At 58.1% G+C, this 23,003-nt stretch overlaps 1 protein-coding gene across 1 annotated transcript; it reads right to left on the reverse strand.

Annotated features, from left to right (window-relative positions):
- Positions 1-677: 677 nt before the first annotated feature.
- KLF16 (KLF transcription factor 16) lies at positions 678-17,820 on the reverse strand. Its single transcript, XM_073323765.1, has 2 exons — positions 17,137-17,820; positions 678-4,678 (listed from the first exon to the last, which is right to left on the reverse strand). The coding sequence occupies exons 1-2, from the start codon at positions 17,549-17,551 to the stop codon at positions 4,380-4,382; spliced, it is 714 nt and encodes a 237-aa protein (XP_073179866.1). The 5' UTR covers positions 17,552-17,820; the 3' UTR covers positions 678-4,379.
- Between the last annotated feature and the right edge of the window lie 5,183 nt (positions 17,821-23,003).

Consider the following 23,003-nt stretch of genomic DNA (forward strand, 5'->3'; position numbering starts at 1 on the left):
CCTAGCGAGGGACGCTCCCAGGAACAGCGACTGCAGGGAGATTATGCCCCCGTGACAACGGAGTTTGCCCCATTCCCCACCCCGATACTGGTGCTCTGAACCTTCAGGGATAAAGGGACCGGATTAATAAAGACACTGAAAGCCAACCAGCCCCTTGCCCCCAAGGAAATGCCAGGGGCGGAGGGCAGAATACAGAGAACCTACATTACCAGAGGGGCAAACACACCGCCGCTTGTGGCAACCTACGGCAGCGTCTGGTGGGGGGGCGACTGCATTGTATTCTTAAAGGGCCTATTCCAGTTCAACTCCTTGGGGGAAAAGGGAGAAATCAGTAATAAATAAGGAGGAAATAAGTGCATGGAGGCTGGGGGAGGACCCCTTTGGAGCTGGGGAGGGGAGGGCTGGCATCTCCAGGCTGCCAAGGTGGCCCCGTGCTGCACAAACGGCCTTTAATAACCAGCTGGCAAGTCCCCACAGAGAATCTCCCCACACGCCACAAAGGGAATTTCAGCTGGTGGAGGCAGTGTAGCCCCTCCCCCCACCCCCAGTTCACTGGACCCCCTCCTCCCCCACAACACGGTGTTCTGCCAGTCCCTATCCTTGGAAGGGACCACACACCCACTGCCCAGGTTATAACAGGGCCCTTCCTGATCTAGCTTCGGTGGGGGCCAAGTGGCCCTGCTCAGTGCTATGGCCACCTCTCACCGCGGTGGGGAAACTGAGGCCATGCAGGTCACTGGCTGCGTATGGGTCAGCAGGGACCCAGGGCAGCCCGCAGGCTTCAGCGATGCTTCCTTGGGTCACCAACATCTGCCTTCGCAGGTGCCGTCAACACTAAGCAAAAGCAGCCCAGCCTACGAGGGTCCCCTACCCCTGAGTCCCGCCCCCCACGCCAGCAATGATGCCAAGCGCTACAGGACAGGAACATCGGGGAACCCAGCATGCACTGGGGCAGGACGGCTAAGGCGGGCTGGGTCAGAATCGCTCCAGGTCAGGGCTACGAACTGGAGACACCGCTGGCTGCTGCAGAGGAAAGAGCCAGTGACAGCCCGGCGCCAGGCTTATCTGGGGAGGGGAGACGCCAGCCTCACCCGCACCAGCTCAGGCCACTAACCACTTCACGCCCCAGCCATGGAGCCCTTCCTGAAAGGTTGTTTCTAGATCACCTGCTTTTGCCCTCTCCTCACTGGTCCATTAAGTGCCCTCCTTTCCTCTCCTCCTCCACCCACTTAGCCATTCATAAGCCACTTCCCCCCCCCCCCCCTATCCCCATCACAGGGGCCCTGGGACCGCCCCAGAGAATAGTCACCCAGCGACACCCTTGCATGAGACAGCTGGTGGGAAAGGTTGGGCTCCTTCAACAGTTCTTGCTGGAAACAGATCCCCCCTGAAGCATCAGCGGAAAGCAGGAGAGAGACAGACAGGCAGCTCCCAAAAGGCCAGTCAATTTGTGAGCTGCAAAGCCTGGCTTGATGTGCACGGACAGGAAAGGATGCCAAGTCCCATTGCACAACACTGACGTGAGAAGGGACATGCTGGCTAATGCAGTACGTTTCAGTGTATTTTAAAGGTGGCCTTTGGCGAGCCGCCCCGAGAGGCGGCCGCTGCTCCCAGAACCAGGGTTCTCCAGCTGGGCTGGCGTCTCTTCCCGGCAGCCCCAGTTCAGGAGGCCAGAGACAAGGTCCAGCCAGAGGAGCTCCGCACAGTCCTCGAGCTCTGTCGCCGGAATCCTGGCCGCTGCAAGATCGGGCCCCAATCCCAGCAAGCTGCTGGCTTCTTCGAGACAGTCCAACGCCACTGGAGATTGGTCCTGCAGAGCTGGGACCCAGGGGCCACGTGGAATACGGAGTTGGGGCAAAGGGGTCCGACTCCCAGCTGTTCCAAGCTTGAGGAACACCCAGCAGACCCATCCCAGACACGTCTCTGAAACATTCCCGGGGGCGAGATTCTCTCCACAGAGCCCAGGGAAAGCACTGGGGGGAGGGGGTTTGCTTCCTGATCTAAAGCATGCCTGGATTGTAATGCTTGAGAGAGGCGTGGGTGCAGAGCAGCCTATGCCCAGAACAGGTGCGGTGTGGGCACTGGTAGGGCCAGTTCCCTCCTTGGTCCAACGCAGGAGGGGAGAGCCATGCCAGCTACACCGATGGCTTTGTTACCCAGGCGGTGGGACCCCGGGAACTGCCTGTGACTCAAAAAACTCGCTCCACCAAGGCCAATCGGCCTGGGCTCAAGCTGAAGCCCTGGAAGGCTCCAGGTTTCGTGGGGATAGCTGATGTTCAACCTTCTGGCCAGTGGCACACGAGCTTCCAGCCCGGTCGATCCCCAGTGCAGGCAGAACACCCGCGTCTACAAAATCACGCGGGGCAGCTCCTTGTCCCCCTCTAGTGGTCAGACTCCAGAGTCCGCTCCTGCGACAGAACGAACGGAGCTGGGCGCTTAGCTCAGGCGACACACTCACTGGTTTTAGAGCCAGAGGTCCCAAGTTCAATCCTCGTAGCTGACTCAACCAGGGGCATTACCGCACCCCACCCTGCAGCCCCGACCTACCTCCGGGCTGGGTCTACACTGGGAACTTACACCAGCACAGCTACGCCTCTGCCGGGCGTGAAAAAATCCACGCCCGAGCGGCGTAGTTAAGCCGACCAAACCCCTGGTGCAGTCAGCACTCGGGCGATGGAAGAATTCATCCGTCAACCTAGCTTCCACCTCTCGGGAAGGTGGACTGCCAAGAACAACGGGAGAAGCCCTCCCCTCGGCATAGGTGGGGTCTACACCAAGCGTTCCACCAATGCAGCTGCAGCAGGTTGAGTGTAGACACACTCTTAGGGACTTCAGTGCGGCTACTTGCGGCAGAGTCAAATGGAGCGTCCCACTTGGCTGAGAAAGGCTGCTATGTAACCACTGTTGGGCCAATAAACTAGTCCACTCTGATCAATGCACTTGACCTAGTGCAGTTCTGGGACAGGCCTGCTCTCGATGGACTCCAGTCACTTAGCCCTATATTTCCAGCAGTGACTGACTGATTTTTGGGGCACCCCACCTGACCCACCTCAAAGGGGCTCCCTGTATCTTTAAAGTGCTGAGCACTCTTTGGGGAAAAAATTAAATTACAAGTTTTCAGGTCTCCGGTGGAGCGCGGAAAATCTGTGGCAACCCCCAAATCACCAAGAACCTAAACGCAGGCCCAAGCTCCCCTTAAAACAGCTGCACACGGCCAGGATCCAGCAGCAATATGCTGCGTAGACAAATTCTCAACCCGCACCCCCTTCAAAGAGGCTGGCTGACGCGCCTGTCACACCCTCCCTCTTTACCCCCGCCCCCTGATTCCACAGCTATAAAAACCGATTCTGTCCATAAATAGATTCCTGCCTAAAAAGCCCAGCCCCACCCCATGGCAAGGACTGGACTGAGAGTCACTCGAAAGGTACATGACCCACCCAGTGCCAGTCACTCAGTCTGTGTCCACTGGCCAGACACCCACAGCTTGCAAAGGCCTCAGAAGGTTGCAGCTGGGGGGCATCAGTCCGTATAAATAAATATTCAGAATTCCCCTCTGGGAGAGGGAGCGGGAGGGAGATATCTATATATAGATATAGATATGCTGGGCTTTCCGCAGAGGCAGAGGGGAGAATTTCAGGGGAGCAGGTCCTGGTTTCCAGAAGGGGAGGGGAACAGGGAGACGCAGGGGACTTCGGCCACTGGCCGTCTCCTCCCTGAGCAGCCTTCTGTCCCAAGAGTGAAGCAGTCACGGCCTCTGCGGACGGGGGGCAGAACTGGCCTGGTTTAAGCTGCCTTTGTCAAGGGGCCCCCAAGGTGTAAGCTGGAACCATCCCGAGGGTGCCCCCTGCTGGGGAAGTGTCATTGCAGAGAGGCGGCAAGGGGCCTGATTTGCCCCTCAGCATCTCCAGGGCGTAACAAGTCAAGCCGGTAGAGTCTGGCACGGTGGTAGCCGGGGGTTCCCGGAGAGGTGCCACGTCCCACCACCATGCAGGAGTCTGCCCCGGGGAGGGGCTGGCGGCAGCCGGGGCGAGGTCGTGGCCACCCCCCACCAGCCCCTTCCACAGCCATCAAGGGGGCACAGCACAGCCCGCGGGACTGGACGCCCGACCGTTGTGCCACGCAGGGCGGGGGTGGGGGACGCTGGACGTCACCACGAAGCCAGGTGGGGAGAGGCCGCTGCTCGAAGACACCCAGAACACGGAGAGGAAGAGCCCCGTAAGCAAGACCCCATCAGGGAGGAGCGGACGGTTCATTCCCCTGACAGATCCAAGGGCAGCCTTGGCACCGGGCCCTCTCAGCGGCTTCCTGGGCTGGCCTGGGCCAGGCGGCACCTTTTGGGGTCCGTGCCACTTGCTCCCCGCTCGGAGCAGCGCCAGCCCCTACAGGAACTTGGCTGGGCTGGGGGCAGGGCTGGCGACGGGGCTCCCCGCCAGGCTGCCGGGCGCTGAGTCGCTGGGGGAGACGCTGGGGCAGCCCTGCCGCTTGACCATGGAGGGGTGGAAGGCGGGGTGGCGGCGGGCATGCTTGGTGAGGTGGTCACTGCGCATGAAACGTTTCTCGCAGAGCGGGCAGGCGAACTTCTTCTCCCCGGTGTGGGTGCGGTAGTGGCGGGCCAGCTCGTCCGAGCGCGCGAACTTCTTGGAGCAGTAGGGCCAGGTGCACGGGAACGGCCTCTCACCTGCGGGGAAGGGAGGGGAAGGGTGAGACACAGCAAGGAACCCATGGGGGACATCCCTGTGCCCCCTGCCCCGACCCCTTTGGACTCCCCCAGGCAGTCTCTGTGCCCCCCACCCCAACCCCTTTAGGACCCCCAGACAGTCCCCAGGCCCACCCTGGCCCCTTTGGACTCCTCCACATAATTCCCATATCCCCCACCCCACCACTAACCCACCCCTTTGGGTTCCCCCAGACGGTCCCTGTGCCCCCCCCACCCCTGACCCCTTTGGCCTCCCCCAGTCCTCCTGCTCCAACAGCACAGGCTCTTAACACTTCAGCTCAAGGAGACTCTCCACTAGCCATTCACCCTATAGGGTCTATGACACACAGCTGAGCAGTTTCAATTCCACCCAGTGGAGGGCAGTGTTACACACACCGGTCCAATAACAGTGTTGGACAAACAACCCAGGTGCATTGTGAGTTGCAGGCTCCAAGTTCTGGGCATTTGCTCTAGCCAGGGGCAGCTGGCTTGGCAGGCCAGTGACATGATCTCATGCAGCTCTCATGTGTGAGCTCCGAGTCCCTGGACTGACCTGGGGAAGGGCTCAGAGCAATGCTGCTTGGAGAACGAGGCAAAGAGAAAGGGAAAGTTAATCATTCATTTTGGCTCCTACCCCTCCAAAACAATCTCCCGTGTCCCAGCTAGGTGGCAGCACGCTAATTAAGGACACTTCAATCTCTCTGGTCACTCGATTACAGACCTAAAAGTTGCAATTCTTTGGGGGAGGGATAGCTCAGTGGTTTGAGCATTGGCCTGCTAAACCCAGGATTGTGAGTTCAATCCTTGAGGGGGCCATTTAGGGACCTGGGGCAAAAATTGGGGATTGGTCCTGCTTTGAGCAGGGGGTTGGACTGGATGACCTCCTGAGGTCCCTTCCAACCCTGATAATCCATGAACAAAAAAACTTCAGAAACAGACTCCAAGGAGAGACTGCTGAATTGGAATTAATTTGCAAACTGGATACAATTAACTTGACTGGGCGTGGATGGGTCATTACACAAAGTAAAACTATTTCCCCATGTTTATTCCCCTCCCACCCACCCCCACTGTTCCTCAGACAATCTTGTGAACTGCTGGAAATAGCCCACCTTGATTATCACTACAAAAGGTCCGTTCCCGCCCGCCTCCTGCTGGTAATAGCTCACCTTAAGTGATCACTCTCATTACAGTGTGTATGGTGACACCCATTGTTTCATGTTCTCTGTGTATATAAAATCTCCCCACTGTATTTTCCACGGTATGCATCCGATGAAGTGAGCTGTAGCTCACAAAAGCTCATGCTCAAATAAATTTGTTAGTCTCTAAGGTGCCACAAGTCCTCCTGTTCTAATTAAGGACGGTGACACACACCACATTTCCCTGGGTTTGAGGATACTTCTGCCATGTGAGTCTTTCCCCCCCCCGCAGAGTCAGAGAGCGGATCCCAGACAGCTGCAATCAGCGTCTCATGTGTTGCGTTACCAGGGAACCGTGAGCGTGCGCCTCGCTCTACTCCCCGTGTCCCCGAACCGCCCTGCAGCAGAACTGGGACGCCGGGAGGCACTGAACTGGAACAGCAGCGGGGGCTGTGGGGCAGGACTGAGGGGCAGCAGCAGAGCTGGGTGCAGGGAGAAATCGGGAATAGCACCAGGCACGACAGCCATTCTCTGGTAAACCAGGTCCGGTCAGACTATCGGGGGGAGTCTCCTTTCTCCCCAGGAAGGGGCAGTTCAGTTCTCCTGCAACAGACCCACCTCCCCCGGCTCTGGGCTGACCCTGGTGCAGGGCTTGTGCGAAAGAGAGAGGCTAGGGGGCGCTGTGCTGGGACAGGCCCAATGCCCACTCGCCCCGGACAGACAGCCCTGGAAACACAAATGCCGCATGCACCCCCTGCCCACGGGCAGCCCGCTCCGGCGAGCCGAGAGGACAGCTAGGACTACGCCAGGCCCGGGGACTAGAAGTGGGAAGTGATTTAACTGGGAATTGGTCCTGCTTCGAGCAGGGGGTTGGACTAGATGACCTTCAGGGGTCCCTTCCAACCCTGATATTCTATGATTCTATAAGTGCCCAGCAGACAGGCTCAGCCAAGGGTTTCAAGCCCACCCAACCCCTGGGGATCGTTTGCTGGTTCTAATCCGCCCCATCTGCCTAATCCTGACACAAAGCAACTGACCTGAGCAAGAATTAAAAAAAACAGACCCAGAGAGGATGAAGGCAAAATTAAAACCTCAAATTAAGATGCGGCCGGCTCCGGCCTCCCCAGAGACTAATTAGATGCTGGGCACAGGGCTTCCAGCCTAGCCCCCAGTTCATCAATCTCGCTCCACCCGCAGTGACTGCTGCCTCTCTTACTAGGGCGCCCCCTGCTGGTCAGCTGTAGGCTATGCCTGGACTCGCAAACTTGTCCGGACTGAAGGTATTTCGAAGAGAGCCGACACCCCATTGAGATCAAGGGGGCCAGGAGCGTCAGTACTAGAGACATAAGGGCCGTGCGTTCCTGGGGGCCTGTACAAGGGGCAGTTGGGCTGACAAAGCCGGGAGCCACTTGCAGCGAGACGCCGAGAGAACCCCAGGGCTTAATCTCACTAAGCTCCGTTCCAGGCTACAGCAGGTTCCTGCAATCACAAGTGTGACAGGATCGTCACCGGATCAACAGTGAGCGAAATTCCAACACAATCTGCCACTTGCGTCCTTTCTTCCGGTTTAACCCACCCAGCCCCTCGCCCCCAGCAGAAGGGTCCCAAGGCCCAGGAGGGGAAGATCACTGGACCCATGGCTGTTTCAGGTCTGATCCTGACTGACCCCTCCAGGCCACGTATCAGCGGGTTACCACTGTGCAGTTGGACAGTTAATGAAGCACCTGCATCTAGAGGTGCAGAGGCAGAGACTAGGGCCAAGTTAAACTTCCTTAAACGTTTTTTTTTTTCCACAACGTATGACACAGGTGGACTGCAGAGGAACTGCCAGACTGGATCAGAGCAGGGGCCCTTCTAGACCAGTCTCCTGTCTCAAACAGTGGTTAGCACCAGCTGCTTCAGCAGGAGGAGCAAGCAGTGATGGGGTAATCTGCCCCCAGCAAAGCTGGCTCCTGACCCCTATGGCCAGAAGCCAATTCATGCCCTGAGTTGGGTTTATCTCCCTGCCAAAATGCTTGTACCTTTAAACCGCACTGTTGAACTCTGGGTGATCTTTTTTTTAATCCTGCAAAACTCTTGACCCTGGTGATCCCTTGTAGCAAGGAGTTCCACGGGCCAGAAAGAAGCTCCTTCACCCATCTGTCAGTCGTCGAATGATGAGGTGGCCAAGTGTCAAGGTTTTAAAGTCAGCATAGATTTGGGGCGACCAGCCTCCCCCACTCACAGCTTTGTCCCTGGTAAGCGACACGACTATGAAACAATTAAACCACATCACCCTGCTCTGTGAATCCCACGCACGAGAGGCTTTCCCCTGACTGCACAATCATCAGTTGGCACGATCTCACACAGCGGTTTTCGACAGGAAAACACAGCCCCCGTCACTGGTGTTACAAATAGCTTCTCCTGACTTGCGTAAGCCCAGGGCAAAGGAGTTGGGCGGCGTCAGAAGCGGCTCCAATTTCAAGAGCTTTTTCCCAGCCCCAGCGTGAGTCACAGCCCAAGCTTGGCAGAGGAGCGTGGGATGTTCAGGGGACCCTTTCAAGGTAAAATGAAATCAAAAGTCTTTGCTTATTCCTGTAGCCCCCCAACCCTGCAAACCGCTCCTGGCAGGCTTAACCGGGCTCCCTTGGACTTCAGAAGGGCTTCTCAGAGAGTCATGCTAAGCACATGTCGTAGCAGCTGTGCCTAGGAGATCTGACAGATCATTGGCCACCATTGACCTGAATTTAACAGGCATGTTTATTAGCGTTACAGTAGCACCTGGCGGCTCCGATCAGGGGCCACGGGCTAGGGTGACCCTACGTTCCGGTTTGGCTGGGCCAATCCCCATTTTTAAGCCCCATCCCAGGTGTCCCGACATTTTTGGCAAAACTGGGCACTGGTCCGGTTTGCTCTGACCAACTGATCATCAGCTGGACCAATGCCCAGTTTTGCCCAAAGGAGTGGAGCCCGCCCTGCTACGGGGGCACGGAGGAACGTTTGCGGGGGGGGGGGAGGTGGCAACACCAGGCAGGTCGGGCTGGTCCCACGCGGGCGGGACGGGGGGGGGCGGCGAGGATGACTTGGGCCGGCCTCGCACAGAGTCCTGTTTTCACTCAGGGAAATCTGGTCACCCTAGCGAGGCCCCCGTGCAGTAGGCCCCCACCACAGAAAGAGAAGGGCCCTGCCCCGCCTGTGATGCTTTATGTGGTTTGTTTTTGCTGCCTGGAGTTTTGTATTAGTAACACCTCCACAGACGATTAATAATGAATGCCTTGAAAGTCTTGTTTGCTTGTCTGTATTCCCAGGCTCGCATCCCCACACGAGCCACTGGCCGCTTTCACGTTGTGCTTCTCAAGGCCCACCTCCTTCGCCCTCTTCATTAAAATACTTCTACTCAGCTCAGATTCTGCACAAACAAGAGGGACGCAGGGCAGCAGCTAGATGGGTGAGGGGCTGTAAGAATTCCTGGCTCTACCACCAACCCACAGCATCACCCAGGGCAAGTCACGGCCCTCCTGTGCCTCAGTTTCCCCATCTGCGAAACAGGGATACCACTACTTCCTCTGTGTTTTGAAAAGCTTTGCTCCCTGACGTTCGGGACGTGCTCTGAAAACCCTGGTAACTCGACGGGAAAGGCGTTCGGCTGCTCTGTGCCCACCAAGACTGCAGCACGCAGTGCGAGTCAATGGTATGCCTACTCTTACACCGTGACAGCAGAGACACTCGCGACAGCAATGGGAGGGGTTCTCCTGTCCCTGTGGTTAACCCCCCGCCCCGAGAGGCAGTAGCGGGGTCAGCAGAATTCTTCCATCACCCCAGCACGGCCGGGGGCGGGGGGAGAGGGGATTTGTCACACCCGGAGAGACGTAGCTACGCCAATGCAAGTATTCAGTGCAAACCAGCCCTAAGACACTGGTCAGCGTCCCTTTGAGTCCCTGCCCCTGGATCCAGCCCTTTGGTAGGGAGGCCAAGCCCTGCCGCCCCTCCCCAGCACACGAAGAGAAATGCCCGCTGCCCATCTATGCCCACTTACGCCTACCGTCAGGCCCCAGCTGGCGCCTGCTCAAAATGCATCCGCTGCTTCGGTTGTCCTGCCTCGAACCGGAGCAAGCCAGACGCTCAGGGCAGGAGGCAAGAGCGGGGGATGGGAGCGCACACTTCAGGCCCCAGGATTTGCAGCCCAGCCCCCAGCCCTGGAGAACAGCTTGTGTCACACAAGAGGCCAGAGAGCCGCGCGGTGTCGGAGCCGGCCCATCGCTCCGCATAAGTGTCAGAAGCTCCTCAGGTCAGGCATAACCTCCCGCCCCTCCCCTGCCTCCCACGCTGTGCCTGCTGTCTGCACGGAGGGGGAAGCCAGGGGACAGCAAGCAGTGGGGGAAAGCAGCTACAGCTGGGTTTGCCAGCGGGCTGTGACTCGAAGGGGACACAGGCTAGGCTAGCCGCCAACAGAGAGCAGGGTGGGCTGGTCTCCTTGCAGGGGTGCTCCCCGGCGGCGCTGGGCCTGGACAGCTTTTAGAACCAGCATCCTGTGCAAGGGGCTAAATCCAGGAAGATCTGCTCTGATCCCTGTTCATTTCACCATCCCTACCCGCATAAAGCCCACGGCCCCTCCCAGCGCATCCAGCCCATACAGAGCATACCCACAGCGCTTTCTGGTCACTGCAAGGCACTGAATGGACACTGAACTGCACCCAGGTGGGCAAATGCCACTGACACTTAGCTGGAGGGTGGAGGGGGGGCCCAGAGGTCACCCGCACAAGGTCACAGCGGACACCGGCAGCAGAGTTGCTAATGGGACCAAGGCATCTTGAGTCGTGGTTCGCTGCCCCGAGCGCATGCCCGGCCTGCCTCTGCTGCCACGTGAGCGAAGCTGCCCACGGCTTGCCAAGCTAAACACTTGGGTTTCCCGTTGGCTACGGCCACGGCATCGTTCAATGCCAGGGGGCCCAGGTGAGGGGCAGAGAGGAGGCCCTAACCTTTGAACTTCAGAGGGCGTGAGACCAGGCCCACCCGACTAATTCAATGCAACCCTCCCCGCTAGGAGTAATTGCACGCCCCTTCCTCCCCCGCAGCTCTCAGGGGCTGCTGACAGGCAGCATGGGGACTGCCCCATGACTCATCCTGCCAGCCCAGCTCAGCAGGGTTTGGGAAACCCTTTTGTCTTGGAGCAAAAACAAACATTAAAGCCAGGAACAAAACACCTCACCCAAGCCACCAAAGGACCGAGCCCCAGGCCAGACATTACAGCTCAGGCTGACCCTCTCTAGAAGGGGAGGAGAGGGGAGGCCCAAACACCGGCAGGGCAAGAATTCAGCACAGGAAGGGCAGCGAGGACAAGGCCCTGGCTCCGGGTCGCTGCTCTGGGGGTGGGAGCCAGTGACGGAGGTCCCAGCCCTGGCTCTGGGTTCACAGAGGCACGGTTAATTCCTGGCAGGGGATTTGTGGGCAGGGGCGGGGGGCAGCGCCAGGAGCTGCTTTGGGAACTCCATGGGTTAACGCCACATGCAAGCGACTCCCTCTCCCGCCCGCGCTCCAGAAGAGACATGGGCTCCCGACGCCGCGTGCAGCCAGGGAATCTCACACACCATCTGTGTCACCAGCCCTGAGCCAGCTCCGTCGCAGCAGCAGGGTGAGACGAGGACAGAGGCTCCGTCGGCACGGGATCATCCAGCTCTGCGGCACCGCAAGCCCTCCCGGAGCATGGAGGCTGCCCCCTCCTCCACGTCCTGTGCTTTCGTTCAGCGGTTCAAGCCCTGCTCCAGAACCAGGGCATCCGGGACTGTGCCCACAGGATGGTCCAAAGGCAGAGGAGAAGGAGTAGGGGCGAGGGGTCTGTCAGGGCCCAACCCAGGCATCTTAGGGCAGCTCCAGCCCCTGCAGTTCAGCCCAGTGCAGAGATAATCTCGCCACTCAGGGGGTTTCCTAACAGCCGGGATTTAAAGGGGACGGCGTCAAGCAGTTTAGACCCCAGGTTCCGCACCCCTCGGACGCTGCGATCGGGCACTCTCCATGCTCGGTACCAACCGTGCCACCTCCAGGAAAGCACACACCAATTGCCACACGCTTCCAACACACACACACCCCCTCCCCAGGCCATGGAAGAACCAGCTGCCCCCCTGCTGCGGCCGGGGCATGCACAGGAGCTGCCGGAGTCAGGCGTCCACATCGCCCTGACGGTCGGGGGGGGGAGTCGAGAGTAACTCCCTCGGGGGCTCTGAAAATCCCAGGCAGCTCCTGTGCAGCTCTGTTTACCTGCAGGACCTACAGTCAACAAGGCAGGGGGCTGGGAGCGAGAATGCTGCTGTTCGATTCCCGGCTCTGCCACTGACTCACAGCACGAGCTTCGGTGAGTCACCCAACCACGCTGTGCTTCTGGGGAGAGGGGGTGCAGCGGTGGAGACCCCAAGAGAGAAACGAGGTGTTCAAAACAGGGGGCAGGGTGGCCTAGTGGACTGGGACTCTGGAGACACCGTGGCATCCAGGGACCAAATGTAAGGACTTCCTGCTGGACGGTCTCTGTCCCCCTCCACACTGGGGACGGCTGTTCTGTAGGTTCTCGCCTGTCTCTGGGCATCTCCCACTCACTAGGGTGCTACCAGAGGAGAGGCCTTAGCAAAGGGCTGGCTCCGACATTGATCCACGTAAGGGCCTCAGCCTTCCCCTCCTCCGCTCCCTCCTGCCACCAAGGCTTTGCACCTAGGCTGCCCCATCCCTCTCTGTTCGCCCTCTGGGTCCAGCCCTCTGCAAAGGCCGAACTCGCTCCCCCAGCAGCCACTTTCCTTGGAAAGGGAGGACGGAGCCACTGAGGAAATCAGGTTTCTCTCCTGGGGCTTCCTAGGTTGTTTTGCCAGCAGCCTGGCTCCAACCCCCCACCACCCCCAGGGGACCTGGCTTTTCCCCACCTCCCTCCCACCAGAGGCTCAGGTTACAAGAACCCTCTAGCCCAGCCACACTCTAGCTGCTCCTTTGTAGAGGGGGGGGGAGGCTCCGCTGACGTCCTGAGTGACACCTCCTCCCCTCCCCCCCCCACAGCGCCCCAGCTCCTAGTGCCTCTATTTCAAACCACGCTGCCTCTTCAAGTTCAAACCGTCCCGAGTCCAGCCATCACACCACAATGGGGCCTTTTGTCCCCAACGAGGCGACAGCAGACCCCGCAGCTCAGTGCCCAGCACACAATGCCACGGGCCCGAGTCCGGCTGCCTCTCTGCGGGCACACCAGAGCCAATCTGCGGGGGAGCAAAGCCCCCCGGGATGCCAGCTTGGGGTAAGCGAGACACACACAGTCCGCCCCGAAACAGGACCCCGTGAGGCGTAGCCGGCCAGCAGAGGCAGGGGGCGGCCCTCCCAGCGGAAAACTGGAGCGGCCCCACCTAAGCACAAAAGGGAAAGCAACACACGTCATGGGAGGCATCCGGGAAGCGCTTCAGGCAAGGCCATTTTGGATCAGGTCTGGAACCCGAAGCGCTCGACCGGAAGGGTACCCAGTACAAAGCCTGGTTTCCAGAGCACCCACAACGCCCGTTGACCTCAACCAGAGTCACGAGCAGTCAGCATTTTGACATGGCAGACCCCTTCCTCAGCCCTCTCATAGGATCTAGGTGACCAGCTTCCTTGGGTCGTAAAAGACCAGTCGGGTGCCTAATTGCTACAATTTTAGCAAGAGTGGGCCAAGCACTGAGCAGGCCCCGGGGACACTGGCTCTACACAGGAGAGATGAAGGACAAGCCAAGGATACTTCTTGCTCCTCTCCCCCCGTCTTACAACCCCAACAGGAGGAAGAAACTGGCAGATAGCTAGGCCAAAAACATCGTGGCAGGCATCTGGGGCACAGACATCGTGGAAATGGTACAGTGGGGATGTTGACACTGCTCTGGGCATTCGGTGAGCGTGCAAAAGGAGTGGGTGTGCATGCACGTGTGCAAGGGGAGCAAGCCACACCCCAAGGACACATGAGGGAAGGAGTAGGGAAAACCAGGCAGAACCTGCCCACCATGGGGATTTCAAAGGGCTTCAGAGGAATTTTAGTAAAACTGCTCAATCTTCTGTCCGCTCCTCGGGTCCGTACAGCTCCTAGCACCACGGGACCCCAATTTGGGGCCTGTTCTACACCTAAAATCTAGCTCGATATAGCTACGTCTCTCGAGGTGTGCAAAATCCACAACCTTGAGCGACACAGCCCTATCTCCCGGAGTAGACACAGCTAGGTGAAGGGAGAAAGCTGCTGTCACTCGGAGAGGTGGGGTCCCTGCACTGACGGAAGAACCCCGTTCTGTACAGCTGTGTCTACACTACGGGGTTATGCTGGCACAGCTATGCCAATATAGTCCCCATAGTGCAGACATACCCATAGTTATACCAGGGCAAAAACCGTATAGTCCAGCTCTCGAATACTGCACGGACCAATGGCTTCACATCCCCACTCCAGACGCCGCAGGGCAAGTTTCCTATTCACTGTGGGCTGGGGCATTTTTCAAGCCACACCTGTAGATCTCTTCCAGGCTCTAATATGGGAGAGACTTTATCACACTGGGGATGAGTATTACACCCCAGGAGGGCCCCCTTTACATATGCACATTACCATTAGCCAGCTACTACCCTGCCTAAATTAATCCAGCATATGGTCAGCCCTCAGAACTCACTGCTGTTGTGGCCTTATCTGAAGCCAGAGGATGGTGAACCCAGGCAGGTCACCGTACATCAGTGCATCCGCACTTCTACAGTAGGGCTCTGCACTGGTGCACATCATCAGTGTAACTACCCCAGTCAGGGTGAGGCCCGTTGACCAGGTCTCTCTCCACGCAGACCAGGAGAGGTCACTCCCAAGGTCCAGCCCCCGTCCTCCGTGGTAACAGGGAGCCAGCGAACCAGCATGGCAGTTCCACACTGAAATCAAAGGACAACAATGTGCTCTCAGCAAAGCTAAACCAACACCCCCACCCCCACCAACACAACTGATTATACACACCATTGATCAAGGCTCATGGGTCATGTCGGACAGCAGATAATTGCAGGCAGTTGCTCCCAACTGGTGCCACCATCGTTATGGTGCCTAGGAGCACTTGGAGTGAAGAAGCCAGCCATGGCTTTCAATGCATCCTCACTGGGGACGCCAGGTTTCACGCCTCGGCATCTTGCTGACTGATAACTATGGTGGCAACTGTGGGAAGAAGCTGCCGACTCCATGAGACCCTCTGCTCCTCCTGAGGTTGGGCAGAGACACTGCAGGCCCACTCCCAATCTCCCACAAACCCACCTGACCCCACCGATTCCCTGGGGAGAGAGAGGAGAGTTGGGCCCCAATTGCTTTGGGTCTCCGTATAACCCCAAACTTTCACGGCCTCTGGGTTGGCAGCAGTCCAGATCTGAACTCTGTGAATGATGCCTGCCAAGACCAAAAAGAAGTCCTGGATCCAAACGCTTCCTAACGCTGGATTGCAAGACTCCCCACAATGGGCCGGTAAAGATCATCCTAACAATAAGCCACTCCCTACCATATATTTCCGTGCAGTTTACATTAGGTGTGAGTTTAACACTGCAAAAGGGGTCAGTGACACGACCAGCTCACGGCTCGGGGCCAGGCAGGCCTGATCAACACAACAGACTTCCGCCAGCATCCCCACGTCGGTCAGGGGTGCGATCTCTGACCGACTCAGCGGGCCCCTCATATAGGCACAGTTATCGCCGCAAAGAAGTACAGTTTTATCGGGCCAGCTTATTTCACTTGAGGGAGCACACAGCGTTGAGGATATAAGCTGCATCCGCACGAAGAGCGCATCCCTGGGGTGGTCTCCAGTACCTGGCCTCCGTCTCCCCAAGAATCCGCAGGTAAGGCCCACTGAACCCACGCTTAAGAACAGTAACCCAGACACTCATTCAGCCCCTGCCCTGTTCGCCCAGTGGCTAGAACCAAGGCTTACTAATGAAGGGCCTCTTATCTTTCCTCCCCCATGCTGCCACCCTGCCCAATTAGAAACAAGGGGGGGGAGGGAATTAATCACACTCCCTCCCTGATCTCCTCTGCTCTGTTCGGTGCCAATGCTCCACCCTCCTTGCCTGGCACCAATGCACGTGCAGCAGCCTCCCCAGTGCACCAGGGCGAGACAGAGAAGCAGGAAACCAGGAAGCTTCCGCCCTGTGCTGGGATTTTGCCCCCTCCCCCTTCACTTCCATTTCTGCCTCCTGCCTCTCACCAGCCCCACCCACCACCTTAGGCAGAGAGGCACCAGGCGACCTCGTGCCCAGGGGAGAGCTGCCCTAGGGATTCCTGTGACGTACCCTGTGCCTCCCCGAGAGCCGGCTGCACCCCACAGACTCAGTGCGCAGGAAGCGCCAGCCCCGGGATTCGGGGGCAGGCCAGGCCCCCTGCCCCCGACTACAAGCCACACAGGGCCACTTTCAAAAGTCAAAGGGCTTCGGCCACGTCCAGAGGTCAGCGGGGATGGGCGCTACTCCCGGAAACCGGGGCCATGGAAGAGATCCGTGGGGAGCAGGTCACACAGGGCAGCAGGCCCCAGGACCTGGTGTGCACACACTTCAGTCCCAGTCCCCCACCACGCACACAGAAAGAAAGCTGCAGTGTTGCATGGCAGAGAAGGAAGGGAAGCGTGTCACAGGCCAGGGCCACGCCCCCCTGACAGCCCAAGCCCCGCCCTTCCCACAGAAGGGTGGGGGGAGGGGCAATAGACTGGGGCCCTGGGCAAGCCCCATGACCCTTTGGGGCTGCAACTCTTGGATTTGAGGCCAATGGAAATTAAGTGGCGTTGTTCCACGCAGCGGGGCGGGGGTTGGACACAACTTCAGACGGCTTAACCCCCCCCCTCCCCAGCAAAAAGAAGTGACATCACCGTGGCCCCCCCCCGCCCACCAGCCACAGGGAGGCCTTCGGGGTAGGTCACGGGGGCGGGTGCCTGGGAAGCGGGGTCACAGCCCCCGGGGCGAAGGAGGGAGATCGGTGCAGGATAAAGCCACCATCTGATAAAGCGACGGGGGGGGGGTCCTACCTATGGGCATGAGGGGGGCATGGGGTACTGGGGAGATGCGAAAGGACTGGAGCGGTGGAGTGGGGTGGCGGGACCCCAGGAGGGAAAGGGGGGTGCAGGAAGAGCAAGGGGAGGTGGGGCCCCTCGTGGGTGGGGGAGGAGGGAGAACACGCGCGCAGGAGCAGGGGGGAGGAAAGTGGGGCCGGGGGAGGAGCGTGAGAGCGGAGGCGGCGGAGAGCGGCGAAGGCAGGATGGGGGGGGGCCGCGCAAGGAGGGGGCAGAGTCGGGGGCAGGTGGGGTCCCCACGCGGGGAGAAGGGGCAGAGTGGGGGAGGCGGCCTCACCTGTGTGCGTCCTCAGATGCGCCTTCAGGTGGGACGATTTGCCATAAACTTTGCAGCAGCCCTGGAAGTGACAGCGGTGCCGCTTGCCCGGGGAGGAGAGGCTGGGGCTGTGGCCGGGCAGCGGGGCGCGCTGGGGTCCGCCGCCCCCGTCGGACAGGGTGGTGTAGCCGCTCTCCAGGTCCCCCCCTCCGGCCGACGAGGACGAGTTGCTGCTCTCCGAGTGCGCCGAACCGGGGCGCGCCCTGCAGCCGGCCGCCGCCTGGGCTGCGCCCCGGAGCGTGTCCCGCACCTCCCGGTCCTCGCTGCTAGCGGGATCGGGGCTGGGGAGGCTGGAGGCGGCGGCGGCGGGGTGGATCAGAGCCCCGCTGGAGATGGACACCAGGCACTCGGCAGCTAGGTAATCCAGGCAGGACATGGCTCTCCAAGGGGGGCCCCGGCGGGACTGAACAGGGGGGGCCCGGAGCTGCTCCACTCGCCTCGCCCGGCTCCGGGGAGAGATCCGCAGCCTTTGTGTCTCCAGGCGGCCGAGAAAGCGGCGGCTGCTAAGGCTCGGGTGGCCCCTGCTCCGCCTCCGAGCGCACCGAGTGGCTGCGCCGCGCCCTGGCGCACGGAGAGAGACCGGGACACCCTTCCCCGCCCCGCCGGGAGCGCACGCACCGCACCGCCCGCCCCAGGGCGTGGGCTGCAAGCGGGGGGGCGGGCCCCGCCCCCCAGCCCAAGGCTCCCCCCACTCTCCGCCAGGCTCCGCCTCTTGGCACATCGGCCCACACGCCGGCGGGAGGAGCGCATGGGGGGTGTAATGGCCCCCGGTGAGGAGGGGGGCCGGCGGCGGCTGCTGGCCCGCCCCCAACTCCGCGCGTCTCAGCACAGGGCGGGCGGCAGCCCCCTCCCCCAGGCACAAGCGGCAGCAGGGTGCGACCCCTTCCCACCAGTGCCATGCTGCTTCTGGCCTCCCAGCCCGCCCCTAAAGCCGGCACAGCCTGTGATCTCCTCTCGGACCAGCCAAGCTCCGGGGACCCTGGAGCCTCCCCTCGCCCCCCACGCGTGGACATGGGTCTCCTCTGATCACCATGATGTGGAGTGTGTCTCCAATTCTCCATCCCTGTGGCCTCTGGACTAGGCCCACGGGGCACATGCCCTTCCTCTTTCCCCTTGGCTGCCCAGATCAAAGGGGCCCAGGACCTCTCCCCCAGCTCCGGTCACAAATTCACAATCCCCCCCCCCCCCCCGGGTTATCCAGGATACCCTGCACACAGTGGGAGATCCCTGCGTTTCCCCCATCCACCCTTGGTCTAGTTATATGTGCCAGGCCAGCTCACCCAGCACCCAGTTCAGCACCTGCTAAGGCCCTGTGTTTGCAGCACCCTCACTGGGCATGGACAGTCACAAACGGCCACAGGCAGAGTGGAGAAACAGCCCTGGGGCCCAACTCACCGTTCTGACCAAACCAGGATTGTTCTCCTGCTCCGTGGGGGATGCCCCTGAGCTCTTCAGGGTGTGTTGCCCCTCTGGTGAGGCTCATGCCCAGTCCCCACGTTGGCCTTGTGGCTCCCAGGGTCGAAGTGGGGGAAGCATCAGGGTATCTCCTAAATGCCACCAGCTCATGGCATCAAAATGAAACCACACTCCGGGCAGATCTGTGACTGTGACCCTCCTTTTTCGTGTGCTTTCATCAGTGAAGCAGTTAAAAACATTAAGGTGCAAGGATTCATTACTTGGGCAGCTGAGTAACAGGAACGGGGCATATCACACTCTCAGAGGCCCTGTTTCGGGCTGGTGGGCCGCAGGCTCTCAGACCTCACTGCATTCGTTACTCACACGTTCATGCCTTTCTCTGTGACCCTTATGATTATAGGGCTTTTCCCCCGCTAATGAAAGCTGAGATTCTAACCCTCCTACTCCTGGGCTGAAGCCAACCTCTGCCTTTTGCGGGGCAGGCGGCTGGAGATAGGCAGGATGGTCTGATCGGTCTGGCCATGCCTTCGGAGGACACGATGGCAGCCTCCAAAGAGGGTCACTCACTCAGCCCAATACAAGTCCTGGGTTAAGAGATCCTTCAGACTTCCTTCAGGGTTTGACAGGAGCATTCATGCGCATGGGGTGAAGGAACAGGTCCTATCGCATTCAAGCTGCCTCCTTAAGATTTTTAGTTCCCTTTAGAGACACAGGGCGTGGGGCAGTTATTAAGCCATCCTGGAGAGGGCTGTTCATAACTAACTGCTGGGCTTGGCCCTTTGGTGGCTGCTTGTTAGAGCCGGCGTCCCGATCTCATATCCAGAGGTGGGACCGTCCTGTGGGTGAGAGTCTCAGAGATTCGTTGCCATCTGGAGAGGGACTCTGAGTTGGAATTCCCCTGCTCTGGCCAATAGGATGCAGGCCAAGCTTGCCCCAGCTGGGAGTCACCTTTGGCATCTCATCAGGGTGCTGTATTCAGGAACCGTGGCATCCTGTCCCTTGCTGCTCACCTGTCCTCTTAGCAGTTACTCAGTGTCTCCAATAGCCCATACACACGACCCCTCCATTTTGTGGATCACTGGTTACAACGGAGCCAGACAGAAAACCTAGCGATAGGCATTAGGCAGAGTAGCTAAAGGGCAGCAGAATGCCAGCCATGCTCTGCAGGGATCTGTAGAATGAGGCCCCCAATTCTTATAGGGGCATTTGGGTGCTTCCATAACCCAAGGTTAACAAGGTCACCGCCAAGCTGTTCTCAGCTCATTGCACTTTAGCACCCGCTACTGGTTTAGTGAAGGCAGCCCGTGGGTTCTGGGGTGAGAGAGCAGCGATTCCGAGGCAGATTTGCAGTAAACTGCAGCAGCCAGCATGGAACAGTCTATGCAGGGTGTCTCAGACAGCAGGTGTTTTGCTGCCAAGTGAGATTGTCTGGCATGTGCGTATTAGACAGGGGAGGGGAATAGAACTGAGCACACAAGAACAATAGAACACAAGGTGATAAGGCACTTTCCTCTACTTCCTGTCCTCGCTCCTGGCTGGTAGTGTTGGGGGTTGTTAAATAGCCGCAGTTAAAACCCAGCGTCAGCTGCATTCCAGAAGCAGGTAGGATCCCTACATACTTGCTCAAGAGGTTTGTGCAAACCACAGAGGCCTTGCAAAACTTACCAGACACTTACTGACCAGATTTGGGGATGCAAGACTCAGAACAATTAACAATTCAGCTCCTGTTTATCCCTGAATATTGGAGATAGGGTTGTCTAGCCCTCCCCAAGTCTAGTTTTCCTGGGTCTTTCTCCACTGTGACCAGCTCAGTGCCTGCACCATGATTATCAGCTTCATGGCTGACCATAGAATTGGAGTCTTGTGGTCATTCCACTACTGCTGCGTGGGAAAAGCAGCAGCAGAAGAGGCGGCACGCTGCCCGTCTGCAGACTCAGGAAGACAGACAGCACTGCACCAGGCCAAATGGCATCTCTGCTAAAGACCTTTAACTTGGCCTCAGACATTTAAAGCTGGTGTAAGTGAGCTTTTACAAACCCCAAGTTCGGACTTTTTTCCACATCTTTGTAATAAACGAAAATAGGTTTTTTTAAAAAATGCTCTATACCTCGGGGGGACACCCTACACCCCCATGTTCATCTTTATAAAATGATTGTGTGCTATCCAATGCAAAGTTTGTCATGTTGGGTGTCTTCGGAAGGCTCATAATGCACTGAGCATTGTTATAGTGATTGATTGTTACCGTAAAGTTATAGTAAGGTTATAGGTTATAATTTCATGTATATAGTTATGAGGCTGAAAATGTGTCCTCAGGGCTTAAAGCAAGCCCATGCAAAAACTCTCCAAGAGCAGAGAGGCAGTTCACACCTCCTCAGGGCATGGATGGGACAAACCCAGGCCAGCCTCACAGGAACTATGGACACCGGCTTAGGCAACAACAAAAGAATCTGTTAGACCCTCGCGGGAGTCACCCCCTTCCTTTGGGCAGTTTGGGAGTGCGATGAGGTAACGCTCACCTGACTCTGAAGCGGGGGGGGCAAAGCCAAGAGGAAAGAAAGGACATGATAAAAGGGAGAGACATTTTGCCATGGTCTCTCTCTTCCACCTCCATCTACAGACACCACCACCAAGCCACTGAAACGCTGATCAAAGGGGAGAGCCTGGCTGAAGAGCCAGCCTGTGGTGAGAAGCGTCTAAGTTTGTAAGGACATTGAAATGTTAAGATCAGCTTAGAATGCGTTTTGCTTTTATTTCATTTGACTAAATCTGACTTGTTATGCTTTGACTTATAATCACTTAAAATTGATCTTTATAGTTAACAAATCTGTTTCTTTATTCTACCTAAAGCCATGCGTTTGATTTGCAGTGTGTCAGAGACTCCCCTTGAGATAACAAGCCTGGTACATATCAATTTCTTTGTTAAATTGATGAATTTATATAAGCTTGCACTGTCCAGTGGGCATAACTGGACACTGCAAGACAGAGGTTCCTCGGGTTGTTTCTAAGACTGGAGATATTGGCTAGTGTCATTCACCTGCAAGTAGCTGGGAGCAGCTGACATGCCAGAGGCCGTCCATGAACAGCCCCGGAGTGGGGGTTCTCACAGCAGAGCAGGGTCAGGCTGGCTCCCAGAGTCAAGGACTGGAGTGGCCTAGCAGATCACCGGTCCAGACAACTCCAGAGGGGAACGTCACAATCCCCCAGCAGCATTTGCGGCCCAAACAAGCACCTGAAAGTGAAACAGATTTTGCCAATTCTCATTGTCCAAGGCCAGAGAAATGCAACGCCAAATTAGTGACAAGCAAACAGCTAAGTTTAAAGGGCCACTGTCAACTGAAGAGGCATGACAAACGCCCCCTCTTCTCAGCACTCGAGAACAGCAGCTTCGCGCTCACGCTGGCAAGGCCTGGTTCTCCAGAAGCTCAGCTTTCATTTGAATATCTCAAGCAAGGCTGTAGCTGTTATGGCTGTGGAGAAACACTCAGGTCCCGTGGGTGAGGCTAACTGCTGCGGAGATGAGGCTGCACAGAGCCTGGAACACTGGCTCTGAGAGGTGTGAGCTGCCCCCTTCATCTCACTGGGTGGCTGACTCAGATGCCCAGTGATCATTTAAATGTCATCACTGTTACCTGTTGTGTTTCTCACGCAAGAAAGAAGCTAGAGCCATCCCGGATCGACACAATTTTCTGTGCGTGACAGCTCATTTTACATCCACCCGCTCCCTAGCACACCAGCTCACAAGCACTGTTCGCACTACCAGAAGGATGGGCCCGAGTCGTAAAGCCGGGATCCAGAACCAAACCCGGGGGTGTTCAGAGATGGGCTTAAGGGATGGGCTGCTACGTTCCAAACCCCCCCCCCCCCGACCCCCGTCTGGGTTTGGCTCTGAGGCTTTCCCAGGTGTTTTACTTTCTGGGGCAAGGGAACCAGGGACTCAGCCCAGGTATTCTCAACTTGGGGAGCACAATCAGATGTCAGGGGGTCCCAACCACCCTCCCTTGGTTTATAACGCGATCGGAGGGGGCTCTCAGGTCGTTTTCCTGTTGTAACCTGATACGGGACGGCCCTGGTATGGAAAGATTGAAAGCCACGGACTCAGGCAGTCGTGCCCCAGAAAGCCGGCACGTTTGTTACACGCCTTGTACAAACTCCCCGAGGCAGAGCCCGGCAGTGGCAGCAGCTGGCTGCTCCCCTCCTGCGGGGTGACTAGGGCCAGTAACAGCTGCCATGGAAACAGGTGAAAGTGACAATTTCTGTTCCCTGAGCGGAAGGGTGGGCTGCATTTTAACCTTTCTTCCCAGGACAATCACCCATGGCCCCACGGCTGGACCAGGATTGTGTACAGCCTCTCAGGCAGTAACATAACCTCACCCAGACACTGGGAAACTCAATCTGTAGGGCAGGCCTTGGCA

Source organism: Lepidochelys kempii, chromosome 25, assembly GCF_965140265.1.
Source record: "Lepidochelys kempii isolate rLepKem1 chromosome 25, rLepKem1.hap2, whole genome shotgun sequence".
In the NCBI taxonomy this organism is placed as follows: domain Eukaryota; kingdom Metazoa; phylum Chordata; order Testudines; family Cheloniidae; genus Lepidochelys; species Lepidochelys kempii.